Below are 19,005 nucleotides of genomic sequence, written 5' to 3'. Positions count from 1 at the left end.
AACGCTTGTATCTTTCATTATTAATTAGCATTTACTGTTATAACTTTGGTTGTTCTCAGTGTTCCTGTGGCTCAACTAATGAGTGCTCAGAAGCCTTTCCTGCACACTGGCTGTGGAGGTTGCGGTGAGTTCGGTGTGTGCGCTGACATAGGAAGGGCCAGCAGGAGCCTTAGTGCTGCTCGGGGAGCAGCGTCCCCACGCTGTGCTCCTCATAGCAAAGCAGAGCTGCGGCTGTCTCCTGGCCCTGCTGAACAGGTGGGTGCAGTCCCACTCCTTGATACCGCGGCACCTGTTGGAGCGGTTAAATGAACCTGTCAGGAGGAGAGCAGGGCACGGAGCTGTCACAGCATACTGACATCTGTAGCTGTGGAGACAACTGGAAGGAAGTGGGTGAATCAGAGTACGTGAGTCAACAAATCCCTCTTTTGGCAGGGCACAACTTGAGTCTCTTAAATCATGCCACAACCTACAGCTGGGGATGTCCAGCTTCCTTGCTTTGATAAGCTTCTCACAAATATCGTGCTGCTCTCTCATTGGCTTTGACTTATTAATTGGGAATGCTGTAGTTGCTTGAATCAAAGGGAGGTCGGTTTGTTTACACAAGGTGCATATAAAATAACACAAGTTGTGGCTGATGCAATGATGGATAATGGGTGTGAGGATTCACATTGGATGCATGGTGTATTGTGTCTTGGGAAGGCGTGTTTTTTTTCCCAGTGGATAAAGGAATCTGTGAGTGATAAAACCCGAAGCAAGGACAGCTTGTTGCTGTTTGTGAGCTGAGTCATACCAAATCCGTTTGTGTTTGGGAGCTTGAGGTTGAGAAACGGATTTCTGACAGGACAGTAGAAAAGGCTGTGAGTCGAAGCTCATCTTTGCAAACTGGCAATCGTATTTGTTTTGCACATTTTTCCTTTTTTCTTTTAAATGCACTCTTCCTTTGAAGCTCTGAAAATAATCTCACAGAAGTCATGTGCTTTTCCTCCACGACTCCCTTTCTCAAAGTGTGGACAAACCACTGAGTTAGCAAGGAAATGTGCTTGCAGTTCTCTCGCAGCATGGTGGTGACTTCCCATCAGATGAAGAAGTTGCTGAGGGAAGGGCCGTGGAGCAGCCTTTGGGCAGCAAGATCTCAGCTGTGCTGACAAGTTCCTGGTGTATAAGCAGGAATTCCTGGAGTGCTTTTTAATACGCAAATAGTGTTGTGAAATAATACGCTCTCCTTATCATTAAACAATGAGAATTTCAGAGTTTATTGGAACAGTTCTTTGAGCTCTTGCTACTACAATTATCAGATCTCTTGATAAATGAAGCATGCAGCCACTTGGATTGCTTTGAACGTGAATGTCTGGAAAGGACAAGTATGGTTGGGTGACGCGGGAATGGATCTGCTGTGGCAGTTAACAGTCTTGATAAATAATAGAAACAGCTCAGTTCTATTCCTTGTGATGCATGCAATTGTTAGAACTTGTTAAAAGAAACCAAAGCTTTTGTCTATTCCAGTCTCTACAATACATCAGGGAAGTGTTCGAAGTTTTGAGATGATTTTCAGTCCTTGTCTGTTACTCTGTGAGTGTTACTGAATTTTAAGGTTCTGTTTTTGTTTTTCTTCTGGTGAGCGCGTGCGCTTAGGGGAAAGTTGAGTTCCTGAGACCCAGCTGCAGAACAGATGATGGATACAGGAGGTAGATGAAAGGATGTAAATGAAACTGTTGCCAATTCTCATTCTTAGTGAAAATATGTGATGGGCAGTTTGAGGAGAAGGGGTGGCTATGGCGTATCCTCTTCAATAGGCCCTGGGTGAGATGTGACTGAAGCTGTGGGTGAGCGTGGTTCTGCCAGGCTGGGCCTCTCTGTGAGAGCAGCACAGAGTGGGGAGGTGCTGGGGAGGTCAGATTGCTCCTGCTGCAGAAATAAAGATCTGCTTTCACCTCCAGCAGCATCTGATGCAGCTCATTTGCCTTTAGATAAGATTGAGTCCCTTGTCTCGCATGCAGGACAGGAAGAATGGGGTGTGTAGATGACAAGATTGCTTTCCTTCTCTAGGATGAAGGGCGTGATTCACTTCAGTTTGTTTTTGGTGTATCTAATGTTTATAAATGTGTCGCATTCAAATGTGAATGAGCTCTTAAAACCATTGATTTTTGTTGTAGTTGCTGTAAATCTGCCCCAAGAGCTTTGTGTTGGGGTTGCATTTGATCACTTCTGCCACTAGATCAATGTACCTTTTAGGTATGAGCTTGCAATGCTCAAAAGGCAATAGCTTGAAAGAAATAATCTCTAAATTCAGTAGCTTTTGCGTGAAGTTATCGCTTAACTCTTATTGGGAGACCAGCTCACTGCACATCCTGCTTCGAGAGGCTGATTTAGGATGTGTATCTGAATAGGTCACTTGTGCCACGTACAGATTACTATGTTTAGGATCATTTTTCTCTGCTTCTTACTGTATAACCCAAGTTTAGTCAACAAGCATCTGTTGCCCACGTGACGGAAGTGCTCTGTCACATGGCGGTGTGGAGCAGAGCAGAGTGCCTTGCTGAGCTCAACTCACGTCGGCCTGCCATAGAGCATAGCCTGCCTCTCATCAGGGCTGCTGTGCAGGGCACGCTGCCTCCAGACCCTGAGCGCGGTGGTGTCCAGCTCCCCCATCATGAGAGGGAAGGGCTGAGCAGATTCACACCCCATCTAGCTCTTCCAAGAGCAGTTTTGAAAGAAATTCTCTCTCTGAGCTCTCTGCTCTCACTGTTAGGACTGGAAAGCATGTTGTGACTGACTTGGCAGGGCAGTCTGGAAAATATTGCAGAATAAGGAAGTAAGAAAGATGCGGTAACTCAAAATAGAAAACTTCTTTGTGAATGTAAGGCAGGTAATAGCAAACTCATGCAGTTGTTTTTGTGATTGTAATACCCGGTGAATGGCAGCAGCCCAGCAGAATGGTGCTATTCACAGCCTGTTGGAGTTACTTAGCAGTGCCTCCAGCTGCTCATCCTTTGCTTGTGTGAGTTCTACTCTCAGCTACCTGCCAGCCATCTGTGTTTATTTCAGGTAGGACTGCATCTTTCAGATGTGCACAAAGAAAATAATTGATATAAAAAATGTACACTGGAATAGGGGATCCAGCAAATAGCATTTTCATCCGGGGCAAAAAATTCTCATCAGACCAGCTTTTCAAATACATTTCTTCTATATCTCTCACACTGAAATTGTTACTGCTAAGTTGTTGTAGTCCTTCCTAATGGAGACTGGAGAAATCTGTGTCTGGAAGTCAGGCTGCAGGGGTCAGGTAGGACATCTCATTTGTTCTGTTTCGTTGTTGTTTGGTGGTTTATTTTTAAAGTGCCCATTATAATTATGTATTACAAATGTTAGTTTTGCTATGGTAATTGCAATTCTGTTTTGTTTGATTATAATTACTAAGACTTTTCCATTTGATTTTACTTAACCGTATCCCGAATTGCTGATAGGAACTTTAGATGTTTTCTTAGTTTTGGTTTGGCATTCTCATCTGGGAATGCAGTGGTGGGGTTGTTGGTTGGTGGCTGTTTGTTCTGGGTTTGTTTGTGCCCTTTTCCCTAAAGAAACAAAGAAGTGAGCTTAGAGTGGAGGCAGTAACAGCCCATTACTGTATGCAGGAGGGTCATCAGTCAGCTTTATACACAGAAGAGGTCAGGTTCTTGCTGTAGTGCTGTGAGGAGCTGTGAGTGCAGCGGTGTCACCAGGGAGAGCAAAAATACAGACGTGTGGTTACTTAATGTGGTGTCTCACAGCCTTATGTTTACGTGGGCAGGAAGCAGAAGACTCAACTCTGATAGACTGTTGTTTTAACTCACTTGTATATGAAAAGCTCAAGTGTGACCAGAAGTTAAGATGCAGTGACTGCAGAAGTAGTCTTGTGCTTGGGTAGTGTTGTGGGCAGCTGCTGTGGGACGGTGGCAGATCAGGCAGCTCCATTTGCTGCTGTCTGTTGCCTGTAGTGGGAGATTTTGGAGGAAATAAAGATTAGCAGCACACGGTCTGTGGTGTTTATTTTAATATCTGTAGTTTTCCCTCAGCTGTCTGTGGGGCAGTGTAAATCCTGCACTGGTTGCCACTCCTTTGTGTGGCTGAAGGATGAAGTGGAGAGCAAAGCAAATAGCAGGTAGTGTCATTGTGATCATAAAGCATGCAGTTTTAAGGAGTGCAGGAACACAGATTAAATGCTGCTTTGCCTCGTGGTCTCTTCAGGAGGAGTCCTCACATATTCAGTAGAACAGTTATTTTCTGGATAGCATTCAATCTGTGAAAATTAAAAGCAGCCAGGCCTCAAATCTGGGGTAAATGCACTGTTACACTGCCAAGTGTTCCTCTGCAGGGGCAAGAGCTGCCTTGTTTATGGAACGGTGCCCTCTCTGTTTTCAAATTGACAGAACGCCAGCATAGACTAAGAAAATAATTGGCTGCAAAGCATTCTCTTTGGGTGTTTTATGTCCGAGAGGACGATCTGAGCGGAGCTGAGGCTTGTCAGAGGTGCCTGGGTGCCTGCTGATGTGGCAGGGCTTTTTCTGGGATGGAGGCTTGCTGCTTGACATTCACATGGCTGGATGCTGCAGTGTGCAAGCAAGGTGCCGTTGAGTAATTTTTAGAGTATTAATAGTAATGGGGATTTAAAATAGTTGCATGTGGCTCTGCACAGGATATGCAGCCCAGCGGCGTTCAGTGGACATGCAGAGCACTTGATTTGCTTATGAGAGAATAATATGTGCTCAGTAGTCCCTACAAGAAACTTCTGCTGACATTTTTGTATGCATAAACATGAAGCGGAGCGAGCGATCCGTTTGTATGATGCGATTTTGAAGTTTCTAAACCTCCAAAATGTATTTTTGTATTGTATGCTGGATATAATGCAAAGAGAAACTGGAGAAGCCACATGCAGTGAAATGTATCCCATCTGTGGAATTAAAAAAGGTTCTGTTCAGAGAACTCCAGATTTCTGTCTTTCTGAGTGCCAGATGTTTGTTTAAGGATATCAAACACTAACATTTCTGTGCTTTTCAAATATCCTGATTTCCAATCACTGGTGAGCTTGTACCTATTTGGAAGAAGACTTGCAGCTTGTGTAGTGCTGAATAGATCGCATGCATTTGTGCAGTGATGTTTGGAATGACATTTTGTGAACTGAAGTTTGCTTTCAGCTCCCCACCTGGCACAAAGGGAGATGAGCCATGCTTCTCCTCTGCTCCAGGTGGCTTCTGGCCTTGAGTGTTATCCATTCTGCCTGGCAGAGGGCTGAGGAATGCGGCTGGGAGCTGGGCTGTGCTTTCTGCCCAGTGGGGACCTGTGGGGGCCTGAGCTCTCCATCCCTCTCCTGCTGCCTGCAGTGTCCTTGACTGCCCTGTGCCTGGCCAAACCACGTCTCCCAGGGTCCCCCGTTACCATCGCCCTTCTTCAGCCAGTGGCAATGGCAGAGAATGCTGTGTGTTGGGGCAGAAAGCTGTGGTCTGTGTGTGGTTTTGGCTTTCGCTTAGAGTACTTTCTGGAAGCGTGTTGCTGGATTCTTCTGGTGAAATTCAATGTAAGGAATGTGTTGAGCATCACAATATTGTTTCCTATTGTATTTTTAATAGTATTTTCTAATATGCTTTAGGTGTAAGACCACTAAATAAGAACTGAGTGGATGAAGAAGGAAAAGTAATAAACTGTAGATGGAAAGGTGCTGGGCCATGTGATCTGAGCTGGGGCTGTCAAAAGGCATTCAAGACCCACTGTGCTCACCTGGCAGTGTGGGCAGTATCTACAGTCTCTGTAGTGCTCGTGTGAGGCTGTTGGAGCTTCTGTCTTTCTCAGTAATTTATTAATGAAATAGACCTCTTCTTTCTTCATTTCCTTGAAGAACAAAAAGTGCATTTAATCTCATCTTAGCATTGCCGTTGCTTTAGTAAGAGAAAACTTAAGCTATGCTCCTGGAATTCTTACGAAGAGCAAGAGGTGTATCTTGGGTGCCTCCTGGTTTGTTTTAGCCAAGCATGTCAAGATAAGGTGAACTGCACCCTGGCAATGATGTTCTACGCCATTGTTTCCAAAGGAGGTTTAGGTGACTAACCTGGGTGTCAGTGCAGATAGCCTGCTCTGGTTGGGTAAGGCGTGCTGTGAGAGCAGGCCAGGAGTATTGGCCTTGCTGGTCAGGGTCACTGAGGATAAAACCTGCTTAAGGGGCTGTGGAGTCTCTGATGTATCACTGAGGATGCAAATGGCAGCCAAATGTGTGTGTGGTGTGAGTAGGTGTCTTTTTAGGAAGTATGCATGGCTACCCTCTCTCTGGGGTTCTTCTCCAGTGGGTTCTCCAATTTTGGGTAGAATTGCTTTTACAAGTACTCATTTAAATTCCTGGAATACCTTCTTAAGAGACTGACTGTGAATTTGTCAGCCTGTTTGTTCTGTCCCACTTGGTCGGTCTCTGTAATTGAATGATGAAAATTCATCAGTTGAAGGACTGAATGCATCCACTATTGCAGAGTGTCCACTGCATTATAAATATTGATCTCGCAGGATTCTGTCTGAAAATATTTACAGGTGATGTGAGATGAGAAACCTTTAAAGTGTCATTTATAACGAATATGCAAACTCCTGTTTTGTTGGGAAACAGCATACCTGCAATCAGCTTCAGTGGAGGAGTGAGGGCCTGGGGTCTCTAATCTCCTGATGACTGAAAGCTGTGGGGGAAGAGAGAGCTAAATGTACCCAAAGTGTATTTAAACCTTTTCCAAGGCTGCGGGTGTGCCGTATGCATTTTGTAGTTTTTGCTTTACAATATTCCAAATGCTTATTCTCTTTGAATCTATTGCCTGTTGTCACTTACGAGAGGAATGAAGAGACTCACTTTTCTGACTGTGAAGATGGCAAACTTGAGAGAAGCACCCGTCCATCATGCATGTTTGTTCTCCTCATGCTTGTGCTTTCTGTCATCTTGAGATTGGATTCAATTGTCTTTTTTAGTGCAAATGCTGAGGCACAAAGGGCAAACAAAGATCATCACTTTGAAGTAATGGTATCTGATAAAACCACAATAAAGTCACTCATTTGCATGTCGAATGTGGTTATTGTATGCGTGTGAGGTCTGTATGTGTCAGCACCTAAAAGCTGAACAAAAGTTTCAGGTTAGAGCTCATCTACTGCAAAACTGCTGCAACCTCTCATCTGACTTAAACAGGACATCTCGATTTTGAGGAAACACACTGCAAAATATGTGTATTTTTGACTTGCTGAGAGCTGTCTGCACAACGCAGCTAAAACTTTCCTCTGGTTTCAGTACAGAGGATCCACCTGATTTAACTAAATTCTACAGAGCTAATGCTCCTTGCCCTTTTAATACCCCGTAAGCTCTGTTATGAAGGCATTGGCCTCTTACGGTGGTTTGAACACGACAGTACTTTTCTAACAGTGGTTATGTATAAGCTAATTGGGAAATTAAAGGTGAAAGGGACAGATATTGCCTTATTCAATGCAACACCCGTATGGACACTATAGGAAATCTGGAAGTAATGGCCTTTCAGTAACCTCAGAGCACTCTGATCTTCAGGAGGAGTTGTGTGCAGGTGTGTAAGTCATGCTGTGAGCAGTTCTGGACATCTTTGCACTGAGGAACTTAGACCAAGGGGACCTGGTGGTATTTCCTTTTTCTGTTTTTCAAGCACTGGTAACTTGTCTTTTACATTAGCTGCACCTGAGGTACATAAGGGGTACCTTCACAAATCAGGAATTAATTCCTCTATTGTTCCTCTGACTTTATTACTTCTGACTTTAGAGTCGTGTCAGATTCCAGCATCTGACTTGGAACTCCAGAACTTGAGGCCAATAGTACATAGATGGTGAGCTGTTCCTGTCTTTTCTCCTTGACAGTTGGCTGCTCAATGGTAATGTTTGTGTTTTCTTTTGCTCACCTTTCTGCATAGCTGTGCTTCCAATGCTCAAGCCCCTTATTTCTTCTGCTGCTTCTGTGTGAAAGCTCTGAGCTGCTGAGATTTAGAAGATGGGAGCAGCCCTGTGATGTTTGCAGATTTTAGCAATGAGAAGTTTTTGCTCAGCACTCTCAGTATCTGGAGCTTGTTTCTGCCTTTTTTGTTGTTTTACTATTTTGGGATGATAGAACTACCTCCTTATCTCATAGTAAGGCCTCTTAGAAAGCTTTGGACTCATTCCTGGTTGGCGTTACCAGTCAAAGCTGTCTGGGACAGAGATTGTGATGTGTACCTTGAGTGCAACAAAATTTCCTCCTTTTGGACAGTCACTTTATTGCGTTCATTATCCTTTAACCATGGGTAGTCCTGCAGTAAAGAATAAATCAGGTGAAGCATGCATCTTAAAGGGGTTTGTCCTGTTTTGTTGCAAGCTCATAGAAAATCCCTGGAATTTCAGAGAGGAAATAGAGTGAACATTGTTTCTGATTCTGGTTCAGGTTGTGAAGCTTTTCTGAGCTATTGATAAAACGTTTTATGCTAATGACTGAAGAATTAATAATGCAAGGCATACTAGTGTGGCTGAGGCAGCTCATCTCAGCGTGTCTTGGAGCATTCATCATCTGTCCTGCATGGAGGGGCTCTGTGCCAGGAGGGAAAAATCTTTGTGGTGCCAAACCAGTGCTTCAATGGGCTCAGTGACAGGCTGCTACAGCCTGCTTTCTTCAGCCCACACTCATGGTTGTGGGTCATGCCAGAAGTCATTCAGCCACTTTTGTGTGCATCCTTGGTGTTAGTCATGGTTTTTGGGCCTGTTGGTCAGTGTGTGACTTCTGTCCCTCAGTGTAACATGCTTCTTTTTAACCTGTGATTTTCTAATACCATTTCACCAGAAGTGCACCAGAAGTATTCCTTGTTACCTTGCTGAGTAAGTTAATTCTAGGTACCTTCTAATATCCAGTTGTAGATGAAAGAGGTCAAATAAAATACACAGTGGAAGGAGGGAACAGTTGACGAGCCTGAGGCTAGATCTTAAAGGTCCCTTCCAACCCAAACCATTCTATGATCTGCCATCAGAGGGATGAAGTGAAGTAAAGAACAGGTGGAAGCCTCCTGTTTCTCTGTGCAGTGGCACTAAGCCCTGTTGAAGCGTGTTTCCCCAGGCCTTACTTTTACCTTCAGCAATTATTGCATGGCTGTTTTTAAACCTATGTGCAAACAATTGTTTAGCTTCTCAAATGTGATAGCAAGGTGCAACTGCTCATACTTGCAGCTTGCAGTTTGTCCTCTCATTAATGTCTGCTGGCCTTTCTGCTGTTATGGTGGACTCTGACAGGGAGGTCAGAGAAGAGATGTTGCTGAAATCATCAGGTGCGTGCCCTTATCTTGCACTTCTGCATCTTATCCTATTGCCACATTTTTCACAGTTAGTAGGACTTCTTTTCAAGTTGCCCTTAAGGTGTTTTGAAGTTCTCTTGCTGTGAATTATTCTTTCTTGGAAAAATGTAGTGACTTATTTGCTCCTATTTTCTTTGTCTTTAAGAATGCAGAATGCAGTCACTGTTACCAGTGATTCATAAACAACTCTATGGCTGATTTTGTTCCAGTTGGATAATTGGGATCAGGAGTCATTGTCTTAGTGACCTTTGAATGAATCTCAGTGGGCACTGCACAGGTTGAAACCTCAGTTTGGTATCATAAAATGGTAGCATGAGTGCTTGGTAATTTCAATTCATTCCTGTGCACATCTAGAGCAGTGGGATGCATGGATAGCTTCTGTATACATGGGGGGCTGTATTGAGAAGTTAAAATGATCATCACTTTTACTTTAGCCAACTAAGAACCAGCTTTATCCAGCTCTGGCCTTGCTGTTAGTGAGCTGTGCCTCGTTACAGCTTTTCAGTCTTCCGAATGGCCTTAAAGTTTAAAACAAAATGCAATGAAGAGGATAAAAGGCAGTTAATCACCGTTCCATTTACTTGTTGGTTCACATTCAGTCATCTTCATCCATGCAAGGCAGAACTGTTCTCCACTGGCAGTGGGGCGCAGTAATGCTTCCTTACTGACTGCTCTCATGTGACAGTACTGCAGTGGAAAAAATGAAAAAAGGGGAATATAGTAATGTGTTCTCAAGTACTTTGATTTAGCTACTGACAACTTGTGGCTAGTATTACATGTCAGCTTTGTGCTACTGAACCGCAGTAGAAGTGAGTTGAAATGGTATGGCATCTGCAGTGAAATCAGGTGTGCAGTGGGGACAATTGTGTACAGAATATGTGCAGGTAGGAGACCTGTGAGATCTGTGTCTTTCCAAGATTTGAAGACAAAGCTTCAGCACTAATATTGTTGGATTTATAATGGTGAGAATCTGCTGTTTCCACCACAAACCCTTATACATGAAGGTATGCAGAAATCTCAGTCTGATTAGCATTTTCTGTTGTGTGTTTCTGTTCTTAAAGTGCATTTAGGAGGTGAATATTGAGATTAATATTTAGGCTTTAAACTTTCTTTCAATAAAATGGGGGGGAGCCCATGGGAAATTATTAATAGGCTGCTATTCTTTTGAATAATTTGTGATACTGGGTTGTATTAATTCTTGAATTAACAATGATCATTAATCATCCACGGCACATTTGGCTTCTCCAATTTGTTGCCTTGCATTCAGCATCTGATACATGATGAGTATCCTGCCTCCTTGCTTCCAGGAATGCAGTGTTAAAATGCAAGATAGAGTGGATGGGATGAATGAGTGGAAGGCACAAGGCTAGCCATGGCTTTGATGCCATGCAGATATTTGAAGAACAGCTGCCTTTATGAGCCTTGACCACTGCCATCTTTTACACTGTAAGGGTAAGGAGGGGTCATAGAAGCCAAGCAGGCACTTGTGTGTCTGTGGGTTGCTGGCCTTGTGCTCAGCAGTGCGTGGTGTTCACACCTGGACTAAGTTAATTCCTTAAGATGTGCCTGCAGCTCACGGCCTGCAGGTGACTGATTCTCCTGGAGCAGAGCTCAGCTGTCATCTTCCTTTGGTTCCTGGGGTTTTTGGTGTCCGGCTCCGCAGTTCTGAGCCTGTCCTTCATCACCTGCAGAGCCAGGTATCCAGTGACACCGTCCTGTGACACCGTGCTGCTGCCCAGAGCCACCAAGTTGGGTTTTGAGTTTCCTTCCCTTGTCTCCTATATTCCTTCTGCATTGCAGTGTGGCTGTGCAGGAAGCTGTATTCTAGCAAATTGCCTGTGTTTTAGGAGAGGGAAGGAGAGGAGGAGCAGCAGTGGAGAGAAACACGTTCCTGGGAGTCCTTCTTATGGAGCATGAAGAAATCGGGAGACTGCTCACTTACAGAGCTGTCCCCCACCTTTAAGCAGCTGTTCTGCTTTTGTGCTTGCCATGCAGTGTTTGAACATCCCACAGCTGCAGATGTTTGCCTTTTGTTCGTATGCTGAGGCAGATTTGAAGAGCTGATCCTTAATCCTGATGCCAGAGCCTTTTGGCCAAGATTAGCCTGACGCAAACCCTGGTCCCAGCTCCCACTTTGAAGCAGCGGCATTCCTGGTACTTGTCACAATTGGCACTGCGTCCTCAGTGTTGTTTTGTGACCATTTCCTGTGTTTATAGCTGGAGGTTTTGTCTTGGCTGAAGACGTGGGATTTACTCAATTGTGACAGTTTTCAGTGAATTTGGATCCCTGACACAGATGTTTTAGAGAAGGATCTGCACCTTTGTGTTTTGTGGCTTCGTGAACTATTAAATTAAGAAAAAATAATGTTGATGTAGCACAGCTCAGGTAAAGGGTTTTTAATGTGTTCCCTATGAACACAGTATGAAATTAATTTGTCTGGATAGATGGGTACTTTCACATTAGTGTGTTATTGGGTGTCTGTATGTCTATTCTGATAGGAGGGCATGCTCTCCATTCTTAAGCTCACAATCTAGTGTGTCTGCGAGCATGAAAGTAACTCTTCTACTTGTTTTAATGTGATGGAAATGGTGAAAGATGCCAGCTCAGTGCAGAGAAACAGGGAGAAATGGAGAGCTGGGTTCTGGAGCCCTCTGACCCGTGCCCAGGTGTACTGTCCTGTCCCTCTGTCCTGTGGCTGTGGTGATGGGCCAGCCTGAGCTGGGGGCTGCAGTGTCCCACCTGCAGGGAACGGAGTGATGGAAGGGCTGTGTGTCCACCCACCGCTGAGCACAACTGCAACTGCTGAGCAGATGTGCTGTCTTCATTCTACTGCTCTAACTGCCCTTATCTCCCCTCTTAATCTCAAATCTCTCTCAAACTTTTTAGCTCATTAAGTCCTGTGGAGCTGGAATTCCCTGCTAGTTAAGCACACACAAAACATTTTTCTTATCAGATCTTGCAGCGATTCTGTAAACAAACGACTTAATCATGCTTTTCATGTCGATGCCAGAGAGACAAACAAAATTGGTTGCACTGGTTGTAAGCAAACTAATACAAACTAATATTTTAAATATTGAGATGTTTATCATTTTTCTCCTCTTTCTTGAAGTTTTTGCTTGTTTGTTTGTGTTCCATTCCACAGTTCTTTCGGAAACAAAATTCTGTTCTGTAGGCTGAAATGCAAGTTAGCTGTTTATGGAAGAAAGAGAAGAAAGTAAAATTGCCCAAAATCCTTTTATGTGTGAAGCTAGAGAAAGCAGAAGCCAGAATGTAACTGCTGGGGAACGTGCTTGGCTATAGAAGGAGGATGTCACTGTGGGAATGCCTTTGGATACTGAACAGGAATGTAATTCTCTATTGGGGTGACCTGCAAAGGGCTGGGAATGTCATGCGTAGTATTGGAGCACTGCAGGCAACTGGTTATGTTTTTCAGATCTGTTCTTTTAAAATAAATAAATAAAATTGCTTTCCCTTAGTTTGGGGCTGAGCCAGTTTTTTAATTTTTCTTAATTCTTGGCTTGAACTCATGTGAACTGGAATGGAATTAGCAAGAAGAGACAGTAAAGCTGTGGTCCCGTGTGCTCTCTCCTCAGTTTAAAGCTGGCTGAAGGAATTCCTGCTCCAAATTGTAGCTCTCTGCCAGTCTCACTTTTTCCAGGAGGAGGTTTTTGGGGGGAGCAGAGGGGATGGCGGCTGAAATGTGAGATTCATCCAATCCAGTTTTCCATAAACCAATGCAGAAAGCTTGCTGTTCCCTCATGCTTTCCCCAGGACTCGCTGCAGTGGGTGAGCAGTGTGCCTCTGTGGGCTGTTAGGGGGGAGAAGCTGACAGAGCAAGCTGCCCCGGGATGGGACAAGGGCTGGGAATACAGCTGTTCCTACCGAGTGTTCTGTAACTCGAGAGCACAGCCCCACTGGGTAGCTTTTGTTGTGTAGCACTTGTTGCCAGAAATGAATACATGCAAATCCTCAAGGCAGTAGAGCCTGATGAAACTTACCTCATGAACTCTGAGCAAAGCGCCCTCCTTTCTCGGTCTCCGTTTGTTTTTTTTCCAGGTAGCAGTAAGGGAGGGGGTGTCAAAGGAAAATTCAGCCTTCAAACTAAAAAAAAGTTACTGTTTAGCAATGCTTTATGAATGCAGCATTTGGTGGAAGCTGGAATTTGACTGGCCCAGAAGATGGGATCAGCCTTGACTTAGAGGCAAGGGCTGTAACTGCTGTGAGCTGTACTGTAAGGCCAGCTGATAGTAAGAGTGGTATTTTTCATGCTCCTATTGCTGTAGTTCTGCAGAAAAAGGGATGAGAGGACTGTTGGCACCATGAGCATCACTAAAGGATTACAGAATTTTACTCAGAGTTAGTTTCTTTCCTGTGTTATTTTTATAATGGGCCACTGGCTGTCCAGCAGTAGAGGAAACATTTAGATGTGGCAATCATAAAGGTATGACACAATTGGATCTCAAACCCTTCTTACTAGGCTATCTGACTTATTACTGGTATTATTTTCTGGTAATGTGTTTTTTCCCTTTTCTTACTGTCTTTTCTTTCCCTGCATTTTTGGTGGTTCTTTTAAGTTTCAGGTGTAAGACAGCACAGATTTCAGTGAAACTGCAATGCCAATAAATGGGTTAAATGGATGTGTCCTTATCCCTTCCCCCACCTCCCAGAGTATTTCTTTTTTTTTTTTCTTTTTTTTTTTTCCAATCAAGTTTTACATGGAAACATTTTTAACCATGCAGGGCAGCTTTAGAAGAAGTAGAAGGAGATGTGACAGAACTGGAACTGAAACTTGACAAGGTAAGCTTTTTAATTCAACAGCGTCTGCTTTGGGGGAAAACACAGGAACCTTGTTTAGGTTTGTGTAATTGAAGTCTGCAGCTGGGAAGTGGCAGCAGCTGCTGCAGAGGGGATGGATGTGGGCCGAGCACACAGCAGGACCCCGGGGACCCCAGTTTGGGTAAGGCAGCAGCAGGCAGCGCGGCTGCATCCTGCAGCTGGGGCTGGGCTCGTGCAATCCCTGCCGGCCCTCTAGCCAGGACCCTTGCTTGCCTGTGGCAGTCCCGTGAGCTGCAGGAGAGCTCCATCAGCTTCCCCAGGCTTTGCTGTCCCTGATCTGGGAACTTGGGTTTTATGAGAACTGCGTGCTGATCACGTCTGGAGATCCCTCGTAATCTGCAGGCACGGTTACGGCTTGATACACGCTGTGTATGCATCCACCCGTCCTGCAGCCTAGGGGGCTTAACTGCTGAAAGATTTGTCCTGCTTTGTGCATGTATGTAAAATGTACGTTGTGCAGCACGCCTTCAGTGCATTACAATCCATTTGTGTTTTCTTTTTCTCTAAACAGCAGTATGTAGAGGCTTTTTTCTTTCTTTGCAGCATTTTGTGTGGCTTGCTTTACTTTCACATCTACAAGAAAACTGTTTCTTCATTTTTTGCTAAATGTCTGAATTTATTTTCTGCCGGTGATCTGATATGGCAGGCAGATGCCATTTGCTGATCTCCTCAGCTGCTTTTTGCATACGAACCTTTGCTCCAGCACTTGTGGGTTGGCTGCTGGCAAACAAATGAAGCCCCTGTTAGGTGTGGTAACTCCAGAGGCTTTTCCTTTTCTTGTAACACTGTTTTTAGGTTCGTGGTTAATAGTGTAACCATTTGCTTTTTCAAAATAAATCAAGGATACTTAATTTCAGCTGTCCAGTGCCAATGATAGCGATGCTGCTGGCTGCAAGGGGTGATGAGGCACACGAGTATTTAAAGACTACGAGCGTCCGTCTTGGAAGTTTGTGTTTCGCACCAGTGTAGGAGGCTCATTTGAAGGGCTGGAGGAGAATTCTCCAGGATCTTGTCCTGCTCCTCCAGATTTCTTGCAGGAGTTCTGTGCCAAAAATACAATTTTCTTGTTCTTTTGTTTTGCATGCAAAGTCCCTTCACTCTTTACCCTGGGACAGTGTCCTAGCGTTTTAAAACAGAAACAACCAGAAAAGCCCCTTTTACTCTCCTGGCAAGTGCACAAGGGGAGTATTTAAGCAGCGTAATTGTAACGTGAAGCATTAGTGATTTAGTCTAATGCTTTAATCTAAAGCCAGCTCAGTGTGTGAGCTAGATAACTACGGCCTATAGTTGGATGGCAACCTTGTTGCTTGGTTGGTCACATTGCGCTCAGCCTTACTGTCCCACAGTTGTGATTTCTGGACTAAATTATATGCTGCTGCTTCTTCCCTGGAAGACGGACAGTGTGCTCAGGATAAGGAGCCATAAGCAAAAACGTAAAAAGAAAGTGGAAAAGAAAGATTATGTTGGTGGTATTTAGAGAAAGTGAAAACAAAACAAGCAAAAACCTCATAAAACCAAACATCTTACTGTATCATTTTTCTTCTTTTTAGCTGGTAAAGCTTTGTATTGCAATGATTGATACTGGGAAAGCTTTCTGTTTGGCCAACAAGCAGTTTATGAATGGAATTCGAGACCTCGCACAATATTCCTGTAAAGATGCATTGGTGGAGGTAAGTTACTGGTCAAAGTGGATGTAGAAACATGTAACTTTAAAAGGGCACATAGTGCAACATTCAGCAAGGGAGGTAGCTGAGGTTTATGCTACTGAGCTGTTGCTGGTTTTTCTTTGGAGTATGCCTTAAAAGTGAGCTTTCTGAGCTGTGGTGCATTGCAAATGCATGTTGCACTTCAGCATTAACCTGTAATGACGAGGGTTTTTCAAACTCCAGAGCATCTTAAGACAGCAGTAGTCATCCTGGGAGGAGTGGAGCAGTGAACAGGTGTGCCCTGTTTATTTTGTTGTAGTTGTTCCAGCTACAAAGTGTAAAAGCCAGTTCTGTACAGCTGAGTTCCTTGAGTTGATCTCTGGGGAGTTGAGCCTTGCATGCTCTGATCCATAAACACTTAGATTTTAAATTCACAAAGCTCACGTTGATGAAGTTGTAACTTCAGACTGATGTCTTGATAAGCTAATTTGGGAAACAATATTTCCCATGTATTGGTGTGAAGTGAGTATGAAGTTATGTAATGTGCAGCTATAATTACGTGCACATCTTGTATATCGTGCATGTTTAATGCATATTATGTAACAGCACTGATTGCAAGTATGCATCTTCACACTGGTTATATGTAATGCCTGTGGGCTCCTGTATGGCTTTGAGTGTTGCTGAAGCTTGTTGTCTTGAAGCTTACTTGTTTAAGAAGTTGTCACTGCAGTGACAAAATCCCCTGAATTTGGCCCAGTTTTACTTCTAATCAATTGTTACATTTTTTTATTCCAGCTGGGTGATTCTTTTTTATTGTTAGAAAAGCTTTTAGCCAAGGGTGTTAGGGAGCCTTATTTTCTGTTTCTTGTTGATACTTAATTTCTACAACTACATTTTGGTAGTTCTAACCATACCAGCTGTGAGGCAGCACTTCCTGCAGTAAATGTGTATGTCTGGATGATTGCAGCATACTAACCAAGCTTTTGGTGTTACTTATAAGCTTTAATAAATATGAAGTGGTGTAAATTAAGATTTTATATTGTGATTAGAAGTTATATTAGGTTTATGTTGTGTTAAATTATGTAGCCTTTGCATAGTTTAGTCAGCTGAACTTGAATTTTTCCTGCTTTGCTTCAATTTGGTCCTTTATATACAGGTAGGTAGCAAAAACATTTTGTTTGGGTTGTTTGTAGCTTCAGTAGATTTACTTTATGATATCCCTGTGTTCTCCTTCTAACAAAATGGTTTCAGTTTGAATAATCATGTGAAGGGAAACCTTTTCCTAAGTTCTTTACTTTAAAGCTGCAAGCATTGCTTTTGTGTTGTGTATTTAGTAGGACTGAACTTAAAACCACTTTGTTTTTTCTCTTTTTACAGGCTAACTTGACAAAGTTCTCTGACACCTTACAGGAAATGATCAATTATCACAATGTAAGTGATTTTTGGCTGGAACATAACGCTGATGGCTCAACTCCAGCTACACTGGTGTTCTTTTTTTTTCTGTTTTCTTCTTTTCCCTTTGGCCCCTACTGCTTCTCTTCTCTTTTCCAGAAAAGTGGTGGAAAGCAACTGAAGTATCTCCAAGTGCTGAAGATATGTAGCGTTTTCTTTATGGCACTAAGAGCTTAAAATGCAATTCAAACAGTTTGAGCTGAAATTCACCTTGTTAGCATCAACCTAAAGTTGTTCTACAGGCTGCGGTGTGTGTGTGTGTGTGTTTTGTTTGAGATGCTAGCTTAGAAGGGAAGAGAAACAATGGAAGTTGAATTTCTTTATCTTGTATAATGAAATAAAATGATAGCTTGAGAAGAAGTGGTCAGTGACATTTTGGCAGAGAGAAGCAATGCAAAGGTTCAAAGCAGCAGACATAGGAAAGGATTCCTTTCATGTCAGCAATTTCTTCAGATTAGAACAGGTGGATCCAGTTGGCTCTTAATCCATTGTTCTTGCTGCTGGTTGCCCTCTTAGCCGTGTCTTTGCTCTATGGTGTGTTTCCTTTGACACACATGCCCTAGGCCCCACGTTCCTACTTTTATGCTTGTACTACATGATTGTGACTTGCAGTACTTTGGCTAAGATCATGCATATTCCAGCTCTTCGTTTGGGGCAGTTTGAGTGCAGATAGCAAACAAGGAGACAACAGAAGGCTTTGCAGATGGAAGCAGAGCTACTTGTGAGTTCTGTCCTGCTTTTCCCCCGTTTCCTTGCTGTGCTCAAGCCTGCTGAGTAGAGCAATGGCTCTTGTCAAAAGGCACGAACGTAAGAAGTGAGGCATGGCATAGGATTTTAAAGTAGAGCTTTGCCAGATTTACTCTGTGGCCCTGCTTAGCTTTGTGTGAATCTACTTAGTTCATCAGGACTTATGAGCTCAGTGCCAGCTCTGCTGCTGACCAAGTTGGCAGGAGAGCTCTTGTGAGTGGGGGGAAGCTAGAGGAGAAAAGAAGAGGAGAAGCAGGCTCTGTCCAGAGAAAGAAGGGAAGGGCTAGGAGAGGGTCCCACTGAGATGTGAATTACTGCCTGTTTTTCAGTATGTGTCTTTGCTACAGAAAAGGCTGAGACCCAGACTGATGTAATGTGGTAAAGGTAATGTGTTGGGAAGGCTGTAAGTCTGGTGCAGTGATGGTCTGGGCAGTGTTTTCTGTTCATTTGGGAAAAACATTCATTTATTTTTTTTTTCCCCTAACATTTTTTCTTCCCGCTTCGTTATTACTGTAAGTGGAATTGCAAGGCTGATGCTTCTGGGAGTCCAGTCATCAGTGCAGTTCCATCTGGTTGCATTCTTTGTGTATTGATCTTGATTGGTGCACTCGTCAGGCATTGGCACACTTAAATGTCAGCAGTGGGAGTAGTCCCTCTGTGATTTCCAGCTTGTAAAGAAGCACTTTATCTGTTCTTTTATCTGGGTTTTTTTTGCTTTTTCCAAAGTGAAAGCACAAACACCATCTTCTCGATGCTCCTAATCCTGCTGTTAGATGTAGGATGATTGAGGTTGGATGAGGTCTCAGGAGATGCTGGTCTGTCTGTCTGTCAGCCTGCCTCAGGTGGGGTCAGCTGTGAGGTTGGGTGAGGCTGCTGAGTGTTTTTATCCTGTTTGGTCTTGAAAACCATTGAAAATGGAGACTGAACAGTGAGTGTAGTACCACTGTTAATGGGTGGCTTGAACTCAGTTGTATTTTCTTCGTTTTCTTGAAAG

General features: G+C 43.6%; 1 protein-coding gene across 9 annotated transcripts in view; it reads left to right on the top strand.

The window, feature by feature from the left end:
• The window catches only part of ACAP2 (ArfGAP with coiled-coil, ankyrin repeat and PH domains 2), a 55,785-nt gene that overhangs the window by 844 nt on the left and 35,936 nt on the right, over positions 1 to 19,005 (top strand). For all 9 annotated transcript variants that reach the window (XM_048955484.1, XM_048955479.1, XM_048955482.1 and 6 more), the window contains exons 2-4: positions 14,070 to 14,127; positions 15,717 to 15,836; positions 17,190 to 17,243. In XM_048955484.1, coding sequence (XP_048811441.1) covers positions 14,070 to 14,127; positions 15,717 to 15,836; positions 17,190 to 17,243 — 232 coding nt within the window. The remainder of the gene's footprint in view (positions 1 to 14,069; positions 14,128 to 15,716; positions 15,837 to 17,189; positions 17,244 to 19,005) is intronic.

This window comes from Lagopus muta, chromosome 9 (assembly GCF_023343835.1).
Source record: "Lagopus muta isolate bLagMut1 chromosome 9, bLagMut1 primary, whole genome shotgun sequence".
In the NCBI taxonomy this organism is placed as follows: domain Eukaryota; kingdom Metazoa; phylum Chordata; class Aves; order Galliformes; family Phasianidae; genus Lagopus; species Lagopus muta.
This window is presented reverse-complemented; position numbering and strand designations above follow the sequence as displayed.